Below are 20,200 nucleotides of genomic sequence, written 5' to 3' on the forward strand. Positions count from 1 at the left end.
AACAATAGTATTAACTGATGTATTTAGTTACAGTTTTGACATTTTTCACCTGATGACCTTTTACTACTTTTTATCAGTTTCTGGGCTCCACAGTAGTGCAGGATGTAGCTTATAAAAAGTATGAAGAACTTATAGAAACATTGCAATGTTATATTATCACACTGTTGATTTAAAAGATGAGTACTTTTTCAAAAAGCCAATCCAGAAAGCAGTGTGCAGAATACAGAATACAGATAAAGACTGTATTGGTGTTTCTATTAGGCTACACTCAGAAAGGAAACCAAAGCCAAGGTTTCAAATTGTCATTTTTTATTCATCAAATTCCAACAGACAGACAGAAAGAAACATAACTGTGGTAAACTGTACATCCTCCTCCTCCTTCTGTCTCTTTACATCCTCTCCTCCACTTCAGACAGACTCTCTCTTCTTCTCTCTTCCTCTCTCTGGCTCTTCATACTTGTCCATTCTTGACCTTTCTCCACGCTCCTCTTCTTCACAGCTCCTCGGAGTGGAAAGCTGAAGGCCAGAGGAGAAAATGAGGTAAGTTCATCAATCCCAGTTACTGCAGGTGCAGATATTAAACCTCAAACTGCAGTTTCTTGGCTGATATTACCTAACAAGCAAAAAGTATTAAGCTGTTTGCATAACATAATTATTTTTTCTTCTGTCTTTCTGCTGTTGTTTTGGCCTTTAACCTCTCCCTCTGTAAATTAACTGCTTCTTATGTTTATAACTCTGGCTAACATACAGTAACTCTCTGCTCCTCAGTCTGAATGAGAGCATCAAGCAAATGTTGTTGAAGTTGTCACACTTTGTCTCTCTGTCCCTCCTCTCCAGACACATTTCTAGTCCCCCCAAAATCAATCATCATTGCCTTTTTCCATCCGTCCTCAAGATGCTCTCGGACTTTCCCTCTTTCCCCCCATCACATAACCACACCCATCCACACACCTGTTCCTCTTTCTCATTCCCTCGTCAGTCACTCAGCCCATATACCGGCCCACTTCCTTTGTTCTGTTATCAGATCGTCATAGTTGCAGCCCGTTTGTAGGAAAAGGCGGATGAAAGCCACGTTAATGTGCGAGGCATTAAGCGTGCAGATTTAGCAACTGCATGGCTTATTTCTCACATTAAAATATTTTTTGCAGAAACACATTTTGATTAACTATTTTCGTGATATAAGAGAAGAAAGTTTCCAAAAGAGCCGACATGTTGGTTCCGGTTTGAAAGCTGGGAGCAGCTGCCCACGAGGGAAAGCGTTCGTCCAATCAGGTGCCTTGTGTCTAGTGGCAGCCCATCAAGTGTCCAATGCTGGGAATTGAGGTGATCCATCGCGATAAAAAAATGCCACTGTGGACATGTACCATAAGAGCTAGTGATATAGAATAAAAAGTGAGAAAGACCACTTTTGGCGGGCGGGCAGTGAGGTGGATGGGTCCAACAAACACAGGACATTCAACCAGGAGACTGGTGTTTTGTTTTGTAAGTTATGTTAGTGATGTTTGTGACGTGTTTTCAGTACTTATGTTACGTTGTTTCCGTACGTATTTTACTTAGTTTGCGTACTTATTTCATGCCCAACCAAGACTTTCTTTCTAAATCAAACTAACTAGTGGTTTTGTTGTCTAAACCTAACTGTGGACATTACCAGAGTTTTCTTGCATGGCGTACCAAATGACACACAAAAAGTCTAAAATGCGTCCTCATGATATGAAGAATGTCCTTATAATGTCGTACTATTTATACGCCTTTCCCGTGAGACTGGGTTGATAGTTGCAATGCTGTGTTCTGTCTATCTGATACCTGCCGACATTTGGACTCTCAGGCAGAGAGTCCAAATGGTAGTAATTAGTTACAGGCAGTAAGCTAGTCACAATAAATCACTGAATTTCTTTCTGCTGCCTCCGACTCTCTGCATTTGGTTCAATCCCTTTTCTCCTGTGTACCGACCGTGACAGAAGAATTGGAAAATATAAAGCACTCCAGTTCAAGTTTTCACTACAGTTAATTAACAGTATTTTTAATGGGCTGTTGGTTCTGATAATTGAATAAAGAAGATGAGACGGGAAGTTTATTTTATGCCTAATATATTTCCACAATTTAGCGGGTTAAAAGGGCGTCATATCCATTACAACTCTGTTAGTCAGTGAGTGATTACGTTCTGACAGCTCCATCATTGCTATTATCTGCATGACCTGGATTATCACGATGAGCGTATAGCTTCTCAATACATTTCCATGCTGATTAATAGTCTTTTTACGTCCAGAATATTAAAATGTTTCATTCATGATTTGGTGCATAGGTCCTGAATTAGAAGTTAGGTGGGATAAGCATCTTATTCAGGATATTAGTAATTAATCATCTTCGTCAATAAATGGTTAGTTAGTATGAGGTGATGTTTTCTTACATGTGATGGTTTCAGTTAGCTGGTGAATACCTTCCTCCTCCTCATCAGGAGCTACCAGACTGGCTGCAAAAGTCCATATCATCTCCAACCAATCAGTGCTCTCCTGAGCTGTGACATCAGCAGGGACCCCAGCAGGGCTTGATTTTATTGGACGGAAACCACCTAAATAGAATTAAAAAATAGAATAAAATAAAATAATTTGTAAAGCAGAGACGAGTGGGATATTGTGAAATATTTACAACAGATATTTGATCAAGTAAAACCGAACTTGAGAAAGTAAACGGGACTGGACAGAATATTAAGGACCCTAACTCAAACATTAGTCTCAAAAACTACCATAGAGTTGAAATCACTTCATAGACCACACATTTTTAACAGAAAAATTAAGATGAATATTCATAGGAGTGCCATAAAAAATAACAAATCTGTAAAAGAATAAGGAAAAAATAAAGGGATACAAATAAATAAATAATATTATCTAAAGAATACTTGTTTTTTAATATACAGAATTTCTTTATCTATTTATTTGCAATAAATAAAAAAATATATATTTTTAAAAATATATGAATTAATATATATAGAAATAAATAAACAAATAAATGTGAAAATAAATGAAAATGCTTATAATTATTCTTCTATCTTTTGTTATTTGCCTTTATATTTCCACATTTATTTATTATTTTATTTATTTCTCTTTATATTTCCACATTTTTAATTTACTTATTTATTCTTTGTATCTATTTCTCTTTATATTTCCACATTTCTATTTATTCTATTATTTATTTCTCTTTCTAATTCCACATTTGTAATTTATTTATTTATTCTTTTTTTAATCTATTTTTCTTTATATTTCCCCGATTTTATTTATTCTTTTATTTATTTCTCTTTATATTTCCACTTTTAAAATGTACTTAGTTATTCTTTTATTTATTCCTCTTTATATTTCTGCATTTATTGTCTTATTCTTTTACAGATTAATTATTTTTTATGGTACTCCTATGACTCCATACATGATAAGCTTCACAAAGATAGTACAGTATTAAATAGCATGTATACTGTATAAATAAAATGCATGTACAGGTGTTTGGAGCACACTACGGTGGTTCATTATATTATGGATACTGTAGGTCTCAGTTTGGTTGGAGCAGGTTGCCAGAGAGAGAAATATTGTTTAATATTTCTGTAGATATATTTAGATGCAGTACTAAGGAGTGAATGTGATGTGTACGATGGTTCTCTGCTTGCCTCTGGCCCTCAAGCCTCTCTTAGCGATGGCAGAAGGAGGAGGGAGACCTGAGGGGGAGAGACACACAAACACAACGTTAACAGAGACAGCATGACGGGAAGTGTAGAGTACAGGTTGAAGAGAGACCAGTGGCTCTTCTCATTTCTCAGTGTGTACATCCTCGATTCCTTTTTCTTTGCATCCTCCCCTGTGCACCCTTGCTCAAGCCTCCTCTCTCCTCCAGATGCCTTTTAGGAATTGAGACATCCTTCGAGATGACACGCTGAGATCGATATCTGGGTCACAGGCAGGAGGACGGAGGAGAGAGGAATCGAGGAGGCACACAATAGAGAAATGAGAAGAAAAGAAAGAAGCAGAGAGGAGGAAAAAGGCACATGACAGAGAGAGAGAGAGAATCCATAAAAATAGATAAAGTCACACAGAAGATCAGCAGCATCACAGCCACATACAGCTTTAGATGTATTGTTTTGCTGCTATAATGGCCATCATGATAAAGAAGAAGAAATAAAAACACACACAAAACACACTTTTCATCTTACAGAACATGTTAGGACTTCCTGTATCTCTCTGATGCAGAGGACATGCTGGGTGAGAACACAGCAAGAAACGGCAACCAAGGTTTCAACAGTTGTATCCGTGTTTCCACACTGTCCGTCCCAATATATATATTGTATAGTATACTACTATATAAAGTATGCTAGTGTCACTGAATAACTTTTGGACTGGCATGGAGATTATTAACAAACCCAAAAGTTCTTCCTATTAATGGCTTATGACTGATCTAAACCGCATTAATAAATGATTTATTAACTAGTAATAAAGCTATTAACTACAACTTATAAACTATTTATAAAGGGTGAGTTATGAGAGAGTGGTGCCAACATATTGACTGATTCATTATTTTATATCTTTTTGGGAGTATTTTTTCTTCCACAGGTAATTTCATAGACTTATTAGTGAACGAATGTGTAAATCGACACTGCTTGAGACGGGTAACGTCAGAGTTCAACATTTACCAAAGCTGGTAAATGTTTGGTTCCTAATGATGCAAAGGAGGCGTTTTAAAGCAAAGCTAGTCAATTACACCAACAGGTATTATAATTATATTCAGTTTTATTTTCCTACGTTGATACTTCTTTTGCCATTCACAGCGGCTTTGTCCCAGCGGCCGCTCTCATTAGTTGATCTTTTTAATATTCCAGCTCTCCCAGGTGGAAGAAGCTTTGTGCCTGTTTGTTGCCCAGTGTGGAGGAGTCGTATAATGGATCCTCATAAACAGCTGATTAATGCGCTGACATTTCTTTGATTGGCACTCCAGACAGAGACACCGGGAACAGAAGGCTATAGCATCTCCCCCCCGCTAACTCTCCGTCGTCCTTTTACTGCGGTTACTTATTCATTCAGTCTCTCTTCCACTTTACCTTTCCACCCTCCCTGTCCTTCTTTGTTTCCCTCTATTTTCTGTCTCAGTCTTACTTTTATGTTCTCATCCTGTGTCTCTTTTTCGTCTGCCTACTTCTCTCTATCTTTAGTTTTCTAGTTTCTAGCCGCCACATCAAAATGATAAAGCAGAAAGAAAAGAGTTTAAAAATACAAATTGTGCCGCAGGGCTCTGAAAAACCTCTCAGAAGAAAAATAGAGTAAAGTAGCTGGAAGAGACGCATCTGAGCTGGATAAGTGTGAGGGAGCCGTAACCATCCCTTACCAAATACAGGTTTATTCGAGTGTGCTATTAGTATACTTATTTTAAACTCAGAATAAGGGAGTATACTTTCAGTTTACTTTTTATGTACGTAGCAGAGATATACTTAAGTATACTTAGGTTATAAAGACAAGTATACAGAAAAATCAAAGTATACTTGGCTTATACTGACAAGTAAACAGTAAAGTCTAAGTAAACAGTAAAATCTAAGTATACTTGGCTTATACTTAGAAGACGACAGACTCCAGCTCGGCTCTGATTGGTTGTTTTCCTCCGGTCCGTGTAATCCTGCAGGTGCCATTAGGAGCACCGGAGGACACAGAGGAACATGATTTCTTTCAGATTACCTGTCTCAAGCACTACTGTCAGATATAGTGACCGTTTTATAAAAATAACTTTTTTAAATTATATTTGCTCCAATTCTACCTACTGCAGCATTAATGTTTACTCAAGTGACAGCCAGTCAGAAACCCTTTTTTTTGGTCAAATTTCATATCTCACTAATTTATGAAAATATAATAATTTCACAAATGTTTTCTTTTTCTCAAAGAAATTTAAATTATATTTCTTTTTAGCCCAGAACAAGGTGTCCCAACCAACTCGGAGAGGGAGAATTTTGGGAAGAACTCTGCGTACATTTAACAAAATTGTTCCTTTCATGTTTGAGTTGGGCTCTAAAGAACTTGATAAATTATTAGCAGACACCTATTTCTGTTCAGGGATCAAATCATTTTCATTACTGTCTGTAATAAGGAAGGTCATTTGGTGTTGATACAAAAGTGTCCCAACCTACCCCGCTCTCCCCTACTCTGCGGTATTTTCTATAGCCTACAGTATGTCTATGCAAGTGTGTGTGTCTCTGTCTCCCAAATTTCTATATCTGTATCCTTCTCTGATGTTACTTTGGCTATTCTCTCTCCACACACACACACACACACACACTATCTCTGCTCTTTCCCGACAGGGAGAATTGCATTTCTTCTTTATTGTCCGAGAAAGTCTCCTTGCTGTTTCATTTACACACACTGGCCTTTATTGAAATGTCATGATGGGAGAAAAGCCTTGTGATTAAAAATGCAGCCCAGCATTTCATCATTGTCAACTTGCAAATATTTGCTTCAGAAAATGGAAGATAACTGCAACGTACAGGGGACGCTTTGCTTTTCATGGGCATTTCCTCGCTATCCTTAACCCTGCATGGGAGAAACATTTCCTTGACTTAGAGGAAGGATTTGCAACTTTTATTGATATTTCAGATTGAAATATATGAAATATTTAGCCACATGACTTGAACATATTTTTCAATGTCAGCCGCCACAAGAAAATGAATCTGCAACATTGTACAAATGATTGAACTTGAAATCAGAACAGGCCGACAGATTTACTGTTGTCATTAGACACAATAGTCGTAACCCAATACCTAGATGTCTATTTTAAGCCTGCGTATCTGTCTTAGTCATTGAGGACTGTTGGCAGGTCCACAGGAAACACAGATATAACCTACATGCAATTCCACACTAGTAACACAGGCACACATTTTGAGTTGTCATGCACCTGAAGACAGGGATACAGAGACTGGTGACAAATTAAAGAAAAACCTGAATAAATGAGTGAAATGTAACAAATGCAGATGGTTCCACACAGTTGCCAACTGTGCACCATATTGGAGATATGTCAGTAGAAGAATAATGGTGTTCATCCCTCCAGTAGAGTTTCAGAGATTTATTACAAGTAGCACTGAAGTTGTTTTGTAGGTTTGTGGTTGCCAAACACCTTTCTAGACTAGACTGTTTTTCCTTTAATTTGTCATCTGTATCTGAGAGGCTTCATAATCAGTTTTCATTTGATGGCAGACCAGAACAAGAATACATTCTATTGAGCAAATAAGTTAACTAAAGTTTTACGTCAGGAAACGGTGCTCAAAGGGTAAATCAACCCTGACCACTTATTCACATATTCACACATATTCCCAAGGTCAAAAATTATCTTCCATGTTCAAAACCGTGAATTACTTAAAGACTCAGTTCACCCAAATGTCTATTTTTGGAAATAATGTCCAAGTTAACACAAGGAAATTTTGTAGCAACACCAATTAATTCCAATGGAACCACCATGATTGATAGGGGTGAATTATATCTGCGCAAATTATCTTCAAGTTCAATTTGGTGATTTTTGACTTGCGACTCTACACCGTTGACCAACAGGAAGTCATCTTGACAGAACGGAGAGCTGGAGAGTCCAAAATGGAGAAAGCTATCATAGCTTATTAGCTGTGGTGCACAAAAGGGAAATTGTTTGCACTTGCAAATTTATTGTTCCGTTAGCGACTGAGCTAACAAGCTTGCTAACGGACAGTAAGTTAGCAAGTTGACAGCTGGTGGACAACACTTGTTGGTGGAAAGTTTCAACCATAAAGTGTATAAAGATGGACGACATGACAGCCAAAACATCTGGAACTCCCCCTGGTGGCTGGCTGCAGTATAGGTCATAAATCCCGCCCCTTCCATGTTGGCTGATGGGACATGGGCCAACATGGAAGTCAAAGTACACGTCAAATACATTTTTCCCCAAGGTGATTTCTGTCATTTTAGGTAGTTCTTATCACGCTGATTCATGTTCAAGTGTTAATTTTTCTGACAAGTTTGGTTTTAATTAGTTATTTGAAGCTATAAAAAGGGAGGAAGACATCATGATTGACAGCTGTGAGTCTCTCTCGCTGACAATCTGCGGCTGTGACTCTGGCTCCAAATGACCCCCCGTATCCGGGATATTTTTGCTTTACTTTTGTACAGTGGGAGGAAGTGGAGATGTGCTGTCCATCTTTATATATAAATAGTCTATGATTTCAATGAGGGTTTTTTTGCAGTGATTTAGAGTTGATTTACCCTTTTAAAATGTTCCATACAGAGTCTCACATTTTGAAATACTGGACTCTAGACATGGATCATGTATATCTTGATTATCTCTGGTCTGTCACAGCAACGCTCTAGTACAAGCAAGCCATGCAGTCAAACTGTTAGTGGTTTTGCTGTGGTTGTTTTTACCAGGAGATAAACACACGGGGTCGTCACAGTATGATGTGTACTCTTTGGATGGGATGGCAGGTGATTGACAGCATGAGGATGGAGGAGAGGTGAAGGGGTTGAAGGAAGGAGGAGAGGAGTTAAAGATGTGTTGATGTGATGTGTGAGGCAGGACTATCCTCACACCGTAGGATAGTCCAAATACATGGTGATGTGTGGTAGTGGTGGGAGTGATAAGGAGCAGATATGAGGTAGAATTGATAGAAAGGTCATTATCACAGGAAACGAGCTGCACATTGCACGTTCACCTGTGACAAAATCAAAGGGATTGATTTCCTGTTGTGTGGTTGGGAGAATCGGAGACGGTTTGACCTTTGTGGGTCATTTCTATTTAGATCACTGGAGTGCATGCTAATGCTTCACCATTATGCATATGTGATTATGGTAATGCTGTATTTTACAGGCCCATTATACCTGAATAATTTCCCTCATTTCTAAGAAGTCTTCTGAAAAGAGCAGTGCAATGTGTTACTAAATGTAGGGAAAGTAGGAATGTCCTTGAAAGAAAAGTTGAATTTAAACCAGAATAAATATTAATTTATTATTGAAAATTTATATGTTGATTGCTTGCCTGCATATTTAGCTGACATAAATAGTAGTTTCTATTTTTTTAATTAGTGCTAGATAACAGTTCTTTCCCTGGAAACGTCTTGTAATCTATTAGAAAATCATTTGGAAGTTACGGACCTGTAAAATAAAGCGTTACCAAATAGGAAAAGTGCAAAATACTTGGAGCTGAGGTGAAACTACAACCTATCATTCTTTCACACAATTTAAAAATGTCCACATCACCATTAATATTCTATGGTTTAAATGCAATGAACAAGTTAACCTTGAAAATGTAAACATGCACACTAATATATTGATTCTAATTCAATTAAAGCAATATCTCAACTGTTGACATTGTCATTGGAATATGCAGAATTTATCTCATTACAGTCCTTTAGTCTGGCAATTTAAAGAAATAGTTTGACATTTGGGAAATACACTCATTCGGTTTGTTGCACAGAGCTAGAAGAGAAGATTGAAACTACTCTCATGTCTGTACACTTTAGAGTGCTCCAGGGATGACATATTTTTGTAGGCCAACCAGGAAGTTAGCATCGCCCTGGTTCCCTCGACAAAAACCCAATGGGATTTTTCCATTGGTTTTTGGATTATTGCAGAAAATAAGCTTTGTGGCAAACGCACGTTTATGATACTTACACGTTTTGTTCAACAAGATAATCTTCACAAATGAACACCACTTCTCTGATTTTTCTGAAGCGTGAATGCAATTGCCAGAAGTAAAAAGCTAATGTTAGGCTATAAATGAACTACACCACGGTCGCATGAGCGCGAGTACACACAATGAGGCTGTAAAAGCTGACGACGAGTTGGCATGATGACGTTCAGTAGTCTCCTTTAGAGTGAATTAAGCGTATTAAGAGTATTTCCCAAAAGGAGTATAATCACATCAACATGGCAACGTTTTTTTTTGTTCAGTGTTTTGATTTCTGGGGTAGTTAACAACCCAGATTTTTTGTTTACCAAAAACAAAACAACACGCTGAAGAGTGCGGCCCAGTTGTTCTCTTTTGATTTCTCCTGTTACGCTGCAATCAGACATTTCTCATTATCTCAAGATATAACTTAATGGGTGAGCAGAGCCTTGTAAGCCTGATCACGGTCCCAGTGAATAGGCGGAAAATGTTTGAAGGAGATCTTGAATGCTGCATTTGCTTGAATCAATCAGTAACATAGTTACGTTCGCAGGGAAATTCATTTTCTGTTATCTCACGACAATGAAGTAATTGAAGTGTGATCACAGAAAACGAAATTTGATCACTCGAGACAATTAAGTTATGAGCTGAAGATAATAGGATTAGAAATAGATGAGGAAACAAAGCTGCTCTCAGTTTCTGTAGTGCAGCAGGCAATGTATAGAATTTAAAGAAGTGTTGTTAACTAGAAGGAATCATAACTTTAAATCAAATAACTACATGTTTTATTCAAAATAACGACTCCCTGCGACTTATTAATATGCGTGTTAACAACAGGAAGTGCCCTTTCAATCCATTCTACCAGTGTATGACATTTAAGTGAAGATGAGAGAGTATGTACACAGCTGTATTACTACACTGGTACATAGACTAATTGATGTTAGAGTCTATAGGTGAAGATGTGAGTGTGAGAAAATGCACTACTCAAAACTGTTTGTCATTTTCAATACATCTGTCAAATGAAGGGAAACACTCAACACACCATGTTGTCGGAGTGGCACAGATGTTGAGACATCATTATAAACGTGTGCTGAAAAGAAAAAATGAGATGGTGTGTGTGTGTGTGTGTGTGTCCCAAGTCGACACATGGACATTGAAAATGATGACCTTCATGAGAGCACGTCCACTTTTGAAGTCTGCTTCAAAAATGTCTGACAGGTTGTTCAGATGAAATATGGATGTGTAAATTCTATGTGAAAAATGGGTAAATGTACGAGTTGAAGGAAAGTGTCATAATAAAACATTACAAGCACATTATAATCACATTATGATGGAATTATAGTCATTGTTGAATAGCACTAACAATCTATTAAAAGATTAAAATAATGATAAAAAGCAAATAATCAACAAAGACTCGTGTTACCTGTCAGAGTATTATAGTCGAGCAGATCAAAGAGTACGATGGCGACTCCCGACCACGTGAGGATCAGTGCCACAATCAGCAGCCAGGCCATTGGTGAACTGAAGGTCTGAATGACATCATCCAAAATTGTCTTCTGATTGGTCCGTGCTGGAGGGACCGCCTCCCCGCCGTTGGCTTGACTGCTCATTGGTGAAGAGAGCTTAGGACAGGAAGGGGGGGCGGGGCAGAGAAAGAGAGACGTTTTGAAAGGGCAACGGCCAATAAGGAAACTCAAACACTGGGCTGACTAATCGCGTAACTTCATCACTCAGTGACAGACTTTTGCGCTTGTAGGGCTGGCCCTCTGCGGTCCAGCCAAAAACTGTAGAGTTGACAGGAACTGCAGTCACATACAAGTATCACCTCGATGTCATGAGAAGGCGTAATAATGATACAACATTACAAGGACATTCCTGCTTTTATAGCGTGTCATATGTATGCCACGCAAAGAAACTACGATAACGTCTGCAGTTAGGTTTAGGCAACAAAACCACTTAGTTAGGTTTAGGAAAAACGTCATGGTTGGGCTTAAAATAAGTATGTAAACTAACGGAAATACGTACGGTAACAATGTAACATAATTACAAAACACGTGACAAACATCAGTAACGTAACTTACTAAACAAACCACCGGTCTCCTGGTTGAAAAGTCCTGTGTTTGTTGGACCCATAGACCTCCCCACCGACCCGATATAAACAGGCTTTCTCACTTTTAATTCTACGTCACTAGCTCTGAACGTAGCGTAGTTATGCGGCTGCGTTTACACTGCAGTCAATACAGACTACATGGTGTATTGACAGGCTGAAAACAAGGACGGCGTTCTTATTGCATGCTTAATGCCTTGCGAATCATATCATTCAAACGCCTTTTCGTGCGACAGGGCTGCAAGTAGTTATTTGACCCATTGTTGATATAAAATATTGATAAGCCGCTTTAAAGTGTTGGGAGTGTGTACTCTTGAAATCAGCTTTTCACAATATGCGTTTTAACTTTGATCGTCATCTTGTCCCTGTTGTCCAAGAAACAATGTAGATCCCACACCTTTTTTTTTTTTTTTTTTGAAGAGACTATAGTTTTCTAAGTTCTCTAAAATTGCTGATGTCACTATTAAAATTGTCAGCATCTATAAATATCTATAGGCATTAGAGGGAAATGCAATTAGCATCTGATTTAGAGGATTATGATTAAAAAGAGATGTGCAGCAACAAATTGTCTGGCTTTGGTGGTAGATTCCTGTTCCACAAGGACACATGGAAAGACAATTGGCATCAAACGTGTTGCAAATTTTCTAAATAAACTACAGAAAACCTTACAAATATTGTGGGGGTGGAAGGTCCACTTTGCCTTGAGGCCTTTGGTATCAAAACACAGGGTTACATATGTCTTGATACTGGCATCTTCCCACCATGAATTCACCACTGAGTCCAATTTGTTTAACTTTAATCTGTGCTTAATATGAGTAATATCTACATTGGCAAGTCTGCGGCATTCATTTTACCATTTCTTTTGATTAATGCACACAGCAGCTGTTTATTCACATGGATGTCAGTGAATCAGTGAGGATGAGGATGAGAGATATGAGGAGGAGAGACAGAGACTTCCCGAGGTGATGAGGAGATTAAATTCCATGAAAAACCTGCTCTACAAGACAAATTACTTCTCTAAAGAAAGTTTTCATCAATGTGCGGCAGCGGGGCCTTGCGCCATAACATGATTATGTGTCCGCGTTAGGTTGTTTGTGTTCATTATGCGGCGTGCTGCGATGAACGCCTGAGATGATTTATTTTTCCTTCTGTTTCTCTGCCTGCCTCTCATGCAGCTTATCTGTAAATATAAAGTGATAGCTACACAGTTGTGAAGATTTGAATTAAAATAAGGGCTGACTCTCTCGGAAGAAATATGCCCTTCTCAAGGTTATTAATGAGGCCCTGAAGGATGCAGATCCACGTGAGTCCTGCTGGTCCAACTGAGGCATTTGACACCATTCATTATGACAATCTCGTTGACACAATTAGGTGGCGGTTTGGTTCTCATCTTCACTGTCAATTAAAAGAAACTGAGTGTAGATTGGTTCCCCTCTCTCCTCATTATATTACATAGGTACCTCAAGGCACACTCCTGGCTTTTTCCTTAATATATATATCCTTCCACTTGAGTGAATTACCCATATTATAGTCTATTATGTAGCTGGTGCACTCAAACCCAGACAGCGTGCTCGACTGCACAAGGCTATTAAACAAGTATTCAAGCTTAATGCAAAAAAGCAAGAGCACTTTGGCATGGCCGGATTAACCTGTTGGGGGGCCCGAGGGCAAAACATCAATGTCGGGCCCCTATTAAACCCTCCATCCACCCACAGTCCGCCCTCTGTGCACGTATACCTCCAATCATAGACTGTACATACAGATGGACGACATGACAGCTATCAAAAAGTGAAGCCAAAACTTCTTGATCGCCCCCTGGTGGCTGGCTGCAGTATAGGTCATAAATCCCGCCTCCTCCATGGTAGCAGATGGGCCAAACTAAAAAGTCAAAGTACACGTCAAATCAATTTTTCCCAAAGCTGGTTTCTGTCTCTTTAGGTAGTTCTTATCATGCTGATGTGTGTTCAAGTGTTTACATCGTGCTCACATTTAGTCCTCTATTGGCCCACAATGCAATGCACCAAGGAAAATCACAGATGCAAAACTTTTTTAAATATTGCAAATTGCGAAAGTTAGTCTTTTCTTTGTAAAGTTTAATCGGCAGAAGCGTTCCAAAGTCACAGTTTGATTGACGTCTGACAGCCCATGTACTGTATTGTATCACTTCCTGTTAGTTTTACGATGTTGATTTCTTGTACACTAACTGCAAAAAAATCTATCTATCTACTGAACAATGTGTATATGTGATCCAGGACGGTTGTATAATGTGAACAATTGGTGTGTTTTGATTCAGTAGCTGGTCTTGGGCTGACCTTTCTGTTGCTGCATTCAGAAAAACAAACTACAAAATCAATTTAACATAATTCTGCCCACGCACACTCGAGTGTGCATTTGTGTGTGCGTGTGATTCAAGAAAGCTAACCATTGATCTGGTGAACAACAGCCGGCTTGTGTGTAATTTCAGAGGTAGAGCTTGAGAGTGCCGAGGTTTGTGTGTGTGTGTGTGTGTGTGTGTATGTGATATAAAAGCTGACCATTGATCTAGTGAAGCCCTGGCAACGGCCGGTCAGGCCAACATATCGATCCACAGCAGCTAAAACAGTCACAATGTTACTATGACAAGAGGTCAGAGCAACAGCCTGAATGTCCTAAAGCGGAGAGAAGAGGATCATCCACGTCACCAATCTTCTTCAAAGCATCTAGTTACAGTAAAATCCTCTTACACAGCCAATGCTTTATAGTTTCTGTCAAAGTGTGAGTCAGAGTCTATAGCAAACGTATGTGTCTGCCCTGATGACCCAGCCCACCTGTTGTCACCACCAAGTGTTGAAGCTGATCTTCACACACAAAGAGGGACGCCAACTGCTGCTGCTGCTGCGTCCTCCACACCAAAGGAATGAACAGAATTAGAAGGATGTGGGTGCAGGCTAGTAACTGTTGTTTGAGGGCAAATGAAAGGCGACAAAAGCACCGGGGAGAGTGTGAGTCATTAAATGCATCCCCCGATACGAGTACACCAACCTAATGACAAATGGGAATGCTACTGCTTATAAAGTCATCTTGTTGGTATCAGTGATAGACTGTTTGAGTTTATGCTACTTTATACTTCTACTCCACCTCATTTCAGTGGTTTATCTGACAGCTAGAGTTATTGAGTTACTTTTCAGATTAAGATTTTACATTAAAAAACATTTGATAACCTTATAAAATACAACACATTATCTGTGTTTCCTTTCAGTTGTCAAGCGAATTTTAAACAACCTTTTGAAATGTCGCAAAAAAAGTAATTCAAGTTATGACCTTTTTCGTCCGAATTTGTTGCACATTTGAAAAAAAATACAACCTAACGTTGTGTCAATCACGTTTACACACCATCTCTGAAACCTTCGTACGTCAACATTTTCGTAACGGGTTTGATTTTCTGCTTTTTGCATCCGTCATTCAAATTGGCATGATTAACATTCGCTCCATCTTCGAGCACAAAGCACTTTAAAATAAAGAAATAAAAGAATAGAGATGCAGTATTTAAAGATATACTGTATTGTGGCAGGTAATTGCAGAACAGCTTGGAATCAGGGATGGTTGCAAAACAAAGGATGTAGGAAAGATTAGACAGTAGTGATTGTGCTCTAGGCAGCTAGACAATAGCATCTTACTAAAGTCATTCATCCACCCGCGTAATTAATTCAGTTTTGTCTTGCAATGCAAATTTTTGCAACAGATAGAATAATAAAACACATCGGACTCAGTGTGCAAGGTTTCTGTGCGTTAAATTTTTTAAAATGGATTAAAAAAACGAATATGAAAAATCCAAACTTAGTGCGCAAAGACCTTTAGGCGCGTTTCCATCAACTGGGTTTGAGCAAATAAACTCAGCTACACCGTAGTTTGGTCAGACAGGCAAAAAACACCTAAAGAAAACCTTTTTCCCGCAATTGAGGAAGTGTTATCGAATTGTTGTTTCCATACAGCTTTTCAAATGTGCATAGCAATATGTGAATAGGAACACGGCTATTTTCATGGTTCAGATGTCTATAAGCTGTGGATCACAGAGATATTTCCCGTCTAAACGTCTCCGTTGGTTTCATCCAAATAAGTGTTTCTGTGTGTCATGACCCTTTAGATTTATCTTATGACCCTGGTGAGGGCCCTGACCCCTAGGTTGGGAATCACTGGACTAAACTACAAATAAAGTCATTCAAACGAGGTCCACTTTACAGCTACAACGGTAAAATGCAGCTTAGACAATGATGCATCAATAATAATGTCATATATAATATAACAGGCTCAAGGGTAATTTTTCTGCTGAACGAGTAACATTTTGCTTATAATACTTACATGTACTTCTACCGAAGTAGGATTTTGAATGGATACTTGGAGTATTTTTGCATTGTTGTATAGGTACTTTTTTCTTGAAGATAAAAATACTTCTTCATTATTTGAGAGTACAATATCAGCTTAGAGTAAAAGCACAGAAGCATGCGTTTTCATAACAGAATAAGCTTATAAAAGAATGAATTTGTAAAATAAACTCAGCATGTTCTCGTATGAGCTAAATGCAGCTTATGTGTACAGAAAATGAAAGCAGTGATTTACATGTCAACCATTCCTCTGGGTTACATTTCAGCAATTACAGTATGGCACTGTCACAAGACGGCAAAAAGGATAAAGAGAGAAAAAGGTAATTGATCATTAAAAGATCACATCAAAGCGAATATTTTCAAATGCAGTTGTTCCCAACCTGGGGGTCGGGACCCCCTAGGGATCCCAAGACACATCTTAAAAAAAACCCAGAGGGGGAAAGGAAAGAAAAAATATATCTTTTTATCCATGAAATACTGAATTCTTTCAACTCTTAAAGCTTTTAAAAATCCCTCACATTAAACAATTAGTCTTTGATTGAACTGCTCATAATTCACGCATTCACACATTAATCTGTGTTACGGAGGCAGAAGTACTGTACATAATGCTTCATTTTAAGGGGTCACAAGCCAAAAAGGTGGGAAACCACCGGTTTAACAGGTGCGTAGGGGAATGAAGAGTGAACTGACAGTGTATGGGAGTTAACTGATCATTTAAACATGTTTTGTTTATCTCTTGTGTACATTTTTGAGATGTTAGTAGTCACATATTGATGTCACATTTGTAATATATCGGCAAGTGGCAATAGAGCAACAGGCGAAAAATGGGATTTTAAAGTTTATTTCTCCCCACGAAGTTAAAAAGAAAAATCACAACGTGAAGATAAATGAATGGGACTTTAGTAATGTGTATAGCACACTCCATCACCCAAGCTGGGAGCTAATAGCTGACATTGTACCTTGCATGTATTATAGATTATAACACAAATGGTCATTAGTTTTGGCTTATTTGATATCATAACATTAAAAATTCCTTAAAGGAACAGTGTGGAGGATATCTAGCGCTGAGGCTGCAGATTGCAACCAGCTGAAGCCTCTCCCGTGTGCCGAGCGTGTTGGAGAGCTACGGCGGCCAATGCAAAAAACGCGATTGGCCCTCTCTAGAGCCAGCTGTTGTAAGAGTAGAGTGTGTGTGTACGTGGGAAGTGAGTGGTGAAGCAAGAGAGAGAGAGTGGCGGCGACAGGAGCAAGTAACGTTATCGACTCGTTTGTCCACTCTGGGCCACTGTAGGCCACATGGCGGACTCCATGGAGAGGACCCGCTCCCTATGTAGATATAAACGGCTCATTCTACTGCAACAAAAACACAACAACTCTTATTTTCAGGTGATTATACACAAAAAAAAACATACTTATTAATATTATATTCATTTCTGCCAATAGATCCTCTAATTGTTACACACCTTTTCCTCGTTATCCACCTTATAAAGTTTGGAAGTATGCCCTGGTAGCAGCTAACCTTTAGTAGATAATTTAAATGGCAATAAGAAAGAATAACTGCATATGGACTTCCAGCATTCAGTAACGTCCGTATCAGATCATTATTATAAAGTTTAGCCAGAGTGACATGGATTTTTACAGTACCTTGGGCTTTGAGTTTGCTGGATGTACAGTGATAACCTTCAGTCCTTCAAAGGCTCTGGAAATGCACCGTTACCATAGAAACGCGCATGTAACTCCTTCGTTAAATCCTCTTTGGCCCCAGCTGATTGTGAGAAAAAGACGCTCAAATCCGGCAGCAAAAAGGCGCACAGCAATCGTAGTTAAGCTGGATCACAGCAGGTCTAAAAATACACCCAAAACCTTCCCCACAGGAGAAAATGGAAGGAAATCCAGTATACAGTTCTGTGGATGTTTTTATTGTTCTTCTTAATTGCAAAGTTGTTCTTCAAGCTTTGTGTCCATGAAATTCTTGAGTTAAAGTTTCTTAGATTCAGTTTCCAGCTGGAGAGTGAGACAGAAAGAGAGAGAGAGAGCGATAGAGAGGAGCAGGGAGAAGGGGTTGACCTACTGAGAGTCACCCTGCCCTCTCTGAGAGTCCAAAATAGGAGAGGGGAGGGACAGTGGAGTGCAAGAAAACAGGGTGTAGGAGCAAAAGATCAAGGGATGGAGAGGAGAGTAAAGAGATAAAGGTCTAAAAGTCTCCTGTGATATGTGTCTTGGAAACCCAGAGCTTATTAATCATGTTATAATGATGGAGGCAGCCGATGTTACATCAGTTTTCCTCCTCAGAGGCCCATTACGCCATCCCTGACCTCACCTGTCCATTGCAAAAAATATCAAGTCAATCCCCTTACACCTTTAAAGTGACTGAAGAAGTGCTATCATTGATTTTGCTTCATTTATTATACATTTTAATTGCGATTGGTGGGTCCTCCAATAAAAACACCACTAGTAGTTTGAACACAACAGGACACCAAACTTATTCACTTTGTGCCCTTGACAACAACTTAAAAAATGAAGCACTCAGAACTTCTAAATCTCCCAACCATTCTTGCACTTCCTCCAGCGGAAGACATATTTCCTCCTAAGCACCCCGACTTGTCAAACAGAGGTCAATGTGAAGAGCAAATAAGTGAAAAAAATTTAGTTGAGCCCCATGCGAGTCCTTCTTAAGTCCCGTCAGAAGCTGTTTTTGAGGCCCAGTTTAAACGAGGGTGTGTGTGCAGCGGGAAGGAGTAACCTGACCCCCAGTCTGGCCCTGGGAGCCTGCGCTGCAGAGGCTATAATTAGAGGTACAGACAACAGCTGGTGTTAACATTGGACTGGACTGCTTTATATGTAGGGCGTAGAGAGGGGGCTGGAGGACACAACACACACACATGCATGCTTCACGTACACACACAATTAAGTAGTTAACTTCTGTAAGACTGTACACTTTAAAGAATGATGGACTGTATGAATATTATTGGGTTGGGGACGGGTTCTGTACTTTATATTTTACTTTTTTATAAAGCAAGACCCCCCCCCCCCCAGTATTATTAATATTTTCTTTGAACCTCCAATTGACTTACAAAAAAACTACAACACCCCCATAACTCTAAATAATATAACACTCTAAATAAATATATAATATAACAGTATTGGTACAACTCATTTCACCATCAATAATTCAAAGAGGCAAAGGATGAAGAATTTAAAATGCTGTACCCTAATTTAAATCTTAACTATAACTTTTTCACAAGATATCTTACGAACTGTTGTATGAGAATACGTTGCATAAGTTGGTAAAGCATAAAACATTGCTCAGCAGCTTCAGGTTGTAAGGTAAAAAGTTTCTAATTTTTAGTTTCAGTTGTTAACTAAATGTCTTTCATATAATGACGGTTTCCTGTTTAGTTTTAGTTAAGTTAAGGTTTGTAAAACACTGAAATTCCTAGACCTATCATTGCACTGAGGCAATTGAAGTATCTATGGTAACTTAAAGGCTTTGTACAAGAAATTGTGTTTTCATTATTAGGCCTATATCTATTGCCTTATGTTTAATTTACATAAGTGGACATACTGTGACGTCACCCATTGGTTTGTGGACTGCCGTTTTGTTTTGAAGCCTCGAGTTTGGCATTTTGGCCGTCGCCTTCCTGGTTTTCTCCAGACCAGACAACGCCGTGGTAGTGACCTGTCAATCACAGGAAGCCGCGCCCTAAAGCATCCCCTGCTTTATGGTCTATTTGACTCTAAATGGGACCATAATTTACTAAATGAACATCATGCTGTATTGAAGAAGACATGAAACTAGCGACTGAGACCATAAACTCATGTTTATAATGTTTACCGATGTGATAAATCAAGTGAGAAGTAGGGTCATTTTCTCATAGACTTCTTTACAATCTGACTTCTTTTTGCAACCAGAGGAGTCGCCCCCTGCTGGCTATTAGAAAGAATGACAGTTTCCGCATTGTCTTCACTTTCCAGAACTCCGGCAGTGCTTGCTATTTCCTCAACTAAACTCAACATGGCTGCCGGGTCACAGACTTTCTCATTTTACAGCTAAACAGTACACTACAAGTTGTTTCTGAAAACATTTGAGGCG

General features: G+C 38.8%; 1 protein-coding gene across 5 annotated transcripts; it reads right to left on the reverse strand.

Moving 5' to 3' along the window:
- Nucleotides 1-292: 292 nt before the first annotated feature.
- Nucleotides 293-18,172, reverse strand: LOC141756356 (triadin-like). 5 transcript variants are annotated; one of them, XM_074616015.1, is made up of 7 exons: nt 17,752-18,172; nt 11,063-11,261; nt 10,682-10,729; nt 8,400-8,441; nt 3,653-3,700; nt 2,408-2,569; nt 293-516 (listed from the first exon to the last, which is right to left on the reverse strand). In XM_074616015.1, the coding sequence occupies exons 2-7, from the start codon at nt 11,247-11,249 to the stop codon at nt 494-496; spliced, it is 510 nt and encodes a 169-aa protein (XP_074472116.1). In that variant the 5' UTR covers nt 11,250-11,261; nt 17,752-18,172; the 3' UTR covers nt 293-493. The 5 variants fall into 5 exon arrangements, with proteins under 5 accessions (XP_074472116.1, XP_074472117.1, XP_074472118.1 ...); XM_074616016.1 differs by lacking the exon at nt 8,400-8,441 and having other exon boundaries at nt 17,752-18,171; XM_074616017.1 differs by lacking the exon at nt 10,682-10,729 and having other exon boundaries at nt 17,752-18,170.
- Between the last annotated feature and the right edge of the window lie 2,028 nt (nt 18,173-20,200).

Source organism: Sebastes fasciatus, chromosome 18 (genome assembly GCF_043250625.1).
Source record: "Sebastes fasciatus isolate fSebFas1 chromosome 18, fSebFas1.pri, whole genome shotgun sequence".
NCBI classification, from domain to species: domain Eukaryota; kingdom Metazoa; phylum Chordata; class Actinopteri; order Perciformes; family Sebastidae; genus Sebastes; species Sebastes fasciatus.

Coding starts and splice junctions, on each gene's coding strand:
- LOC141756356 (XM_074616015.1), bottom strand. CDS start 11,249: ATGAGCAGTCAAGCCAACGGCGGGGAGGCGGTCCCTCCAGCACGGACC. Junction 2,570..3,652: donor GAGAGGCTTGAGGGCCAGAG/GCAAGCAGAGAA, acceptor AATTCTATTTAG/GTGGTTTCCGTCCAATAAAA. Junction 517..2,407: donor GCTAACTGAAACCATCACAT/GTAAGAAAACAT, acceptor TCTGGCCTTCAG/CTTTCCACTCCGAGGAGCTG.